At 42.7% G+C, this 7,676-nt stretch overlaps 1 protein-coding gene across 6 annotated transcripts in view; it reads right to left on the reverse strand.

Moving 5' to 3' along the window:
• AGBL2 (AGBL carboxypeptidase 2) overlaps positions 1-5,430 on the reverse strand; it is a 30,367-nt gene extending 24,937 nt beyond the window's left edge. For 5 of the 6 annotated variants that reach the window (XM_060277880.2, XM_035126450.3, XM_060277874.2 and 2 more), the window contains exons 1-7: positions 5,111-5,430; positions 4,721-4,786; positions 4,154-4,217; positions 3,001-3,126; positions 2,671-2,859; positions 1,299-1,406; positions 854-1,004 (exon numbers count right to left, since the gene is read on the reverse strand). In XM_060277880.2, coding sequence (XP_060133863.1) covers positions 854-1,004; positions 1,299-1,406; positions 2,671-2,859; positions 3,001-3,126; positions 4,154-4,217; positions 4,721-4,747 — 665 coding nt within the window. In that variant the 5' untranslated portion in view covers positions 4,748-4,786; positions 5,111-5,430. The remainder of the gene's footprint in view (positions 1-853; positions 1,005-1,298; positions 1,407-2,670; positions 2,860-3,000; positions 3,127-4,153; positions 4,218-4,720; positions 4,787-5,110) is intronic. The other variant, XM_088663228.1, reaches the window with a different exon arrangement.
• Positions 5,431-7,676: the final 2,246 nt, after the last annotated feature.

The raw sequence follows: 7,676 nt of genomic DNA on the forward strand, positions 1-7,676 counted from the left end.
CATAAGAAGCCATCAGAAACTTTCCCATACATGAAGGGAAATGTTACATATCATCAAAATTCTACAGACTAAGGATGATTCCAGACTATCACTATTTCCAGGTGGGGTTCAATCACATACAAAAAAAATTCAGGTTGCACAATTACAATTGATTGGGTGGTATATCACAAAAAGTGATATACCAATGCAAGATTATAGGAAAAGCTAAAGAGAACTGTCAGTTGATGACCCAGACTCAGGGTGGGGAATCTTTTCAGTCTAAGAGTAGGCAAGTCTAGAGGCAAAAATTGGCAAAACAAAAAAATGTGACTTACCTTTGTACAATACAGTGGTACCTTGGTTCTCGATCTTAATCCATTCCGGAAGTCCGTTCAACTCCCGAAACAGCTCAAAAACCAAGGCGCTGCTTCCGATTGGTTGCAGGAGCTTCCTGCACTCAAGCAGAAGCTGCATAGGATGTTCGGCTTGAGAAAAATGTTTGCAACCCGGAATACTTACTTCTGGGTTTGCGGGGTTTGGGAGCCGATTTGTTTGGCAACTAAACCATTTGAGAACCAAGGTACCACTGTACGCTACATTCCACCTGTAGAAAAGTTTCTACACCCGCCCCCCATCTCTCTCCAGCCAAGCAAGCAAGACAAATAATCAAAGTCTAAGGACACAGTTCAAACAAAAGCACTTGAGGAGGAAGCAGTGCAGGACCAGTGAAGGGTGGGACCAAAGAAGAGTGCCAGGGCCAGTTAGAGTCCTGGAGGGCTCTATGTGGCCCCAGGTTTGAGATTCCACACCCATCATAACCGTAATATTAAAAAGTTTTCCCCTTTTTTAGTTCCAGATAGTTCCTCTTACTCACACCCTGATGGCTTTCTGGAGATTCCCACTCTCAAAGCGTGATTCAAACAACAGCATGGTGTCTTCTGGATCTCTTAAGCTAACTGCAGCTGACTTGATAGGCTCTTTCGACCCTCCAACTCGGGAACCAGTGAAACAGGTACCCTTGGTTGCTGCAGAAGAGGAAGCATGGCTATCACTGACTTAGCACTGCAGTTTTGTCTCAATTAGCAGTATGTGTGCCAATTCTGCAAAACCAATTGTTAAACTTTACAAATTTGAGGCAGCTACTATTTTTATGATTAAATTGTTCACTATTTACAGTATAATAATTTCAGGCTGTTTAAAAAATCAGACTTCTGAGTTTACATTTTTCACACCTGCATTCTTGTTTACTGGAACAGACACTATATGCAATGTACTATATATTTTATTACAGTTTATTGTCAGTGCATGTATGCAAATACCTGGATCTATGACATAGACAACAATTCCATGATCCTCTCCCATTACTTCTGGAGCGATTTCATTTTCTGTTGGCTGATAGAAAGGTTCAGGTTCAGGAGGAACCCACTCTAACAAAATACACAATGACATATTTTCATTGAGGCCTTATTTGTACTTTTAGAAGAAAAAAATAAGACATTAAATAAGAATTGAAGTATTTCCCCTCAATCTCTAGTTGTATGGCAAGGAAAACAAATAAGTAGGAAGAATGGAATACAAATAAAATTACTTAATTACTTAAACTGAAAACTATATGTGCTGTAACATGAATTAGAGTAGTGATAGGAAAACCTTGGCCTACAAGCCAAATTAGGTCCTGCAGTGGTCCTAATTTGGTCTGTGTGGTTTGTCACCTGATGCCATGGTGAAGTCATGAGATTAACAGATGGGTGGCCCTGCCCACCTATCAAAGTAGCCATGGGAGATGTCAGGATTTGGCCCACTGGCTGGATCAAGTTCTCCAGCCCTGAGACTCTGGAGAAAGGAAAGCATACAAAATAAGAGCCAAATCAATGAAGGTTCTAAGAGATCGGACTCTTGGGGCTTATTTTATAAACATTTTCATTAGAGACCATTTGTTGATGTTTAGTCGTTTAGTCGTGTCCGACTCTTCGTGACCCCATGGACCATAGCACGCCAGGCACTCCTGTCTTCCACTGCCTCCCGCAGTTTGGTGAAACTCATGTTCATAGCTTCAAGAACACTTAGAGACCATAGTAATGATAAATCTGCAGATAATGCCAAGTTATGAGTCACAGCTAAGACATAGATTTTCCCCCACAATATTAATTTTATGACCTCATTAACTCATCTTATTAAATAAAAAGTGAGTGACATTCAATATTAAACTTACACTCGGCCATCTGGTGACAAACACTGAAATGGCAGTGTATTTGGCATCTTAAATACACTGATACCACTATTCACACATTATATTTTACATATTTTCCTAACGTAAGTATTGATTTCCTTGCTATAACAAGGGAGTGTGAGAAATGGTCTTAATTAAATCCTGCAAACATAATGGTTATTTAATCCACAATATGTTTATAACAACAAAATTGGGAATCTTATCTCCATAGAGCCAACTGAAATAATGGTTTGTTTGTTTGTTTTAGTATGGAAGCACTATGAAAACTGATTGAATATTATATATTCACATTTTTTAAAACTGCCCAAGAGAATCTTAAATTTACATTGTTCATTTTGGAGTGGGTTATTTGGATTTGTGCAAATGAAAAGGTATTCAGTCACAGTCCTTGAATAGCCAGAAAGCTTTAAAGCAAAACATTATCAACCTTGTAAAACATTGATTTCAATCCAAGAAATTACCAATGTGGTGGATATAATCCTTGATCACTTCGCATTCTACTGGCCAGAGTGGAGCCAACAGTGAATCTATATCATTGGGAACAGAAAAAAGATTCCGAGGTTCTCTCAAGCGTGGAATACCAGGCCCCTCTGGATGGTCAAACATAAGTTGGTTGCTTTTAAGAAGTGCAGGCTCCATCATAAGTGAACCTGAAACGGAAAAATAAATAATACAAAAGAAATTTATTTACAGATACCCAGGAGCCTTCAAGCTATGAGGCCACAATCATACATTTCATTCACAGCAAATCAATCAATATATTTCTCATATCAGGCTTACAGCTTACTTACAGAATGAGTTCTTGCTTGAATTATTTTCTGCTCTACCTTTCTTGTGGAAGTTGCCCGGCTTCGACACAGGGCAAGAACTCTTCCAGCTTTCAAGAGGCAAACTGGGGCTCTGAGGAACATTTTCATCTGGGGGGAAAAAACTACTATTAATGAGAAAAACTAGCTCAAACTAATATAGGCAAAATCAATTTATTTCTGAGCTGATCGTTATTGTAGTGAGCTACTATACTGGCAGGAAAAACCCATTGAATAAACATTTAAAACTAACATTATAGTATGAGGGCTACTTTTTATATGCTAGCAGCATAGCTTGTATGCATAGCTATCAGTGTCATCCAAATAATGAGGGACTATGGGATGCGGGTGGCGCTGTGGGTTAAACCACAGAGCCTAGGGCTTGCCAATCAGAAGGTCGGCAGTTTGAATCCCCGCGACGGGGTTGCTCGGTCCCAGCTCCTGCCAACCTAGCAGTTCGAAAGCACGTCAAAGTGCAAGTAGATAAATAGGTACCGCTCCAAGCGGGAAGGTAAACGGCGTTTCCGTGTGCTGCTCTGGTTCACCAGAAGCGGCTTTGTCATGCTGGCCACATGATCTGGAAGCTGTACGCCAGCTCCCTCGGCCAATAATGCGAGATGAGCGCCGCAACCCCAGAGTCAGTCACGACTGGACCTAATGGTCAGGGGTCCCTTTACCTTTAAATAAATAGGGTAAATAGGGTGAGGATTGTAGCCTAGAATGGCTACCCTTCCGAAAAAAAGTTTTTAATAAGACTTCTGTGTTTTACAGTCTGCATCACTAAATTACAAAGTTAATGCTGCTATTTCCCCAGCATAGTATCCCTCACTGCTTTTTTTAAAAGCTAACTAGAGACCAGACACTATTTCTTTTTACAACTAAAATTATTCATAAATGTTCAAAACATAAAATGAAGCAGTAGAGGTTCTGCTGGCTCAGAAAAATTGTTCCATTTATTACATTTCTATGCCACACTTCCTCTCAGAGTCCAGGGAAGCAAACAGCAAAACAATTAAAAACATTTAGAAATGTCTGAAAATTTTTCATAACAATCAATTACAGAACCTGATAATGGTAGATAAAATAAAACCAACCCACCCGTTTGGGACCCAATCCCAGATTGGGATCAGATTCTTACCTTTGAAATAGCCATAGTATTGAAGATGCTGATATATGAACCTTTCATATGGCTCTTTAAACTGCTAAGGAAGGGAAAATGAGCAATGAGCAAAATGAGCCTACTTTACCAAAACCACTGCACCCATAGCTATTTTATTTACTACATTTACACCCCACCTTTCCTCCAAGGAGCTTGAGGCAGCACACATGGTTCTCACCTCTCCCATTTTATCCTCACAACAACCCTGTGAGGTAGGTAAGGCTGAGAAAGTGACTGGCCCAAGGTCACTCAGCAAGTTGCATGGCAGAGTTGGGATTCGAACCCTGATCTCACAGGTCCTTGTCCGACACTCTCTAACCACTAAGCTACCCTGTTAAGTTACAATGCTGAGATAAAGAATAAATTCTCTGAGTGCATAGTATCTCAAAATGAACCAGACACAATCAAAGCGTATCATTCTAATCTCTGCTAAAGAGATCTGAAAGGTTTTCTAGCATTCCCACCAATCCTTACAACCAGTTCAGAACTACGAGGTGACTGACACCATCCAGCCCCGTACATTTTTGGATTGACTTTTGTACTGACCTCAGATGCTGGATCTGCCGGACACATGTCATTCAGCACAACAGCACAACTATCTGATGATGCCTCCTACAGAGAAACCGGGGGGGGGGAAGCGTTAATAATAATAATAATAATAATAATAAGCCTTTATGAAGTAGCCTCCTCTTCCACTTGACAAGAACAACAAAGGCTGGTTATTCTGCCAGTCTCCACCCATGAGATTTCCCGTGAAGTCGGTCTGGCGTTGTGTGTTTGTGAGAGAGGATAATTATGACAAAGAAGGGACGGGGGTATTATTGGTGGGGGGGGGAATGGGGGATGGATAAATACGGAAGAGGCTTCAAAGCAGGCTTTTATAAAGGTGACCTGCGCTTCCACGGACTAAGGCCAAAAAAAAAAAAGATATTCTACCTCAAGCGCCCGGCAACCCTTTCCGCTGACCGATACGAAGCTGAAAGGCTTCTATGGCGACACAGCTTTGGTCACTCACAACAAAACGCCCGCAGACGCACACGGGACCGGCGCGCGCGCCTGCTTTTCATAACCGTCGACGGGCTGAGCCAATAACATTCGCCCAATCTCGGGACGGGGGGGCAGGGAGTGGCAGGACTTGCTGCCTACCAGATATGTGACTCTTGCGCCTGCCCCCTGCCCGCCCCTCAGTGCTCTCAGGAGCGTTCCCGCCGCCCCGGCCGCCTTCTTCCCCTTTTCAGTCTTAACTACCACTACTCAGAGGAGGGAGGGGGCAGGGTATCCTAGCTACCAGCCACGCCAGAACCAGACCGGTTGGGGGTGGGACTAGCCGTTCATTGGTCCGTCAGTGCGGAGTGGCAGCGGTACGAGCCATTGGTTGAACTAGGACAGCGGCTCGCCTGGTGGTGTTGGGGGCTTTTTTCGTGCAGGTGGGGAGGGACCTCTTGCTTCTGCACGATCATTGTCGTTTCAGTCTTATGTCTCAGTCCGGGGTAGGTTGGGGCTATTTTGCGGGGTGGGGGCATCTGTTTGTCTCGAGAGACAATGGACCAGGTGTGTCAACTTGAATACTTGAGACCTCCGGATATAGAGCGGTATATTAATTAAATTTAATTAATTAAAAATAAAATAATGATGATAATAATAATATATGGGAGATAGTTAAGCCCCGCTCCACATAATCAATCACAATAGCGCGCGCACACACCATTTGAATGGCAATGCCCATCAACTTTTTTGTGTGTGTGGGGGGGGGGGGAGCTGGCCCCCTCAAATATTTTACTGGGGAGCCTGAAGGGACCTCGGCCCCTAGGAGTTGGCTCCAATGCAATGAAGTGCATTGCTGGGAGTGAAGTCACACCGTTGGAGAAGCATAGCATTAGCAGCACCGAAGTGACTTCCCCCAGGGGAGCAAGCCTGGACAGTGTGTATAGAGGTCCTGGTCTGCCCAGACAAAACTTTGCTGCTGTAGTCCAATGGAAAGTTGAGCAATGTGTTTGGCACCAGCTTGGCTGCAAGAGTTGTAAGGAGGTTTACAAGGCACCATTCTACTGCCTTGGAGACTCCACGCCGGATAGAAACACTAGAATTGCAGATTTGGAAGGGACCTAGATGGTCATCTAGTCCAACCCCCTGCAATGCAGGCATCTCAATGAAAGCATCCACGGGAGAGAACCATTTTTTTATTGTTTTTTGGGGGGGCAACTGCTTCCCTGCCCACATTTGGTTACACCCATGCACTGAGCAAAATAAAGGCAATTACTGAGCAACAGATAAAGGAAATCTGCAGAGAATCATTTAAAAATAGATGCAGGAAATACTTAAACACTCTAATTTTATTCTGAGTGTTGTTTATTTACATTTCCCTTCCTATTACCCTGCAATTATGGAAACTTGCAGCAGAGTGTAGATTAAAGTGAGGAGCAGCAATTATGGTTAGATTGTATTTCTAATTGTAAAAAGACTACCTTCCCTTGAGACAGAATCATCCAGGTTTGAACTGCTGTATTACAGAAAAGAGCATTCAGACAGCATGAGCGAAAAAGTCAGGACTTTTTGACAAAATCTTGGGAGTCCTTTCTTCCTATGGGTTAGCTTCTATTGAAAAGTTTATTTCCTTCCTTTAAAAAATGAACTTGTAAGAAATTAGTTGTTAGATGACAGTAGAATGAATTTTAAATCAATTTCTTTGTATACTTGTACACTATGCTTTTTGATAAAAAGAGGAAACAATTTATGTGATTAAAATCACAACATTTAAGCATCATGCTATCATAACTACAGTTTTAAGCAGAAAAATAGAAAGAGATGGAATGCAGGGAGTGGGGAGTCAGTTACTTGGTATGCCACTGTCCTCCAGGACTACTCCTAATTTCCTGCCAACAAAAGCTAGTGGGAGCTCTAGAAATGATGGACCTTAGACAAGCCACTCTCTTTCAGCCTCAGCTCTCAATCTAAAAAATGGGGTTAACATTAATCTACTTTACAGGACTGTCTGTAAGTTTAGACTATGCGAAGTTTAAAGGTAAAGGGCCCCCTGACCATCAGGTCCAGTCGTGTCCGACTCTGGGGTTGCGGCGCTCATCTCGCTCTATAGGCCAAGGGAGCCAGCGTTTGTCCGCAGACAGCTTCAGGGTCATGCGGCCAGCATGACAAAGCCGCTTCTGGCGAACCAGAGCAGCGCACGGAAATGCCGTTTACCTTCCCGCTGTACCTTCCTATTTATCTACTTGCACTTTGACATGCAGGAGCTGGGACTGAGGAACGGGAGCTCACCCCGTCGCAGGGATTCAAATCGCCAACCTTCTGATCAGCAAGCTCTAGGCTCTGTGGTTTAACCCACAGCGCCACCTTCAAAACAAAAACAAGCCTTCAAAAAGTCTTCCATCAGATAACTTTAAATCCCTTCTGTTTACTACTGCCCTCCCTTTTAAAAATATTATTGGAATCAGGGAATTTAATTTCTATAATTCTATGTTTTTACTGAGCAGAGCAGTAGCATGTT

Source organism: Zootoca vivipara, chromosome 1 (genome assembly GCF_965207765.1).
Source record: "Zootoca vivipara chromosome 1, rZooViv2.hap1.1, whole genome shotgun sequence".
NCBI classification, from domain to species: domain Eukaryota; kingdom Metazoa; phylum Chordata; class Lepidosauria; order Squamata; family Lacertidae; genus Zootoca; species Zootoca vivipara.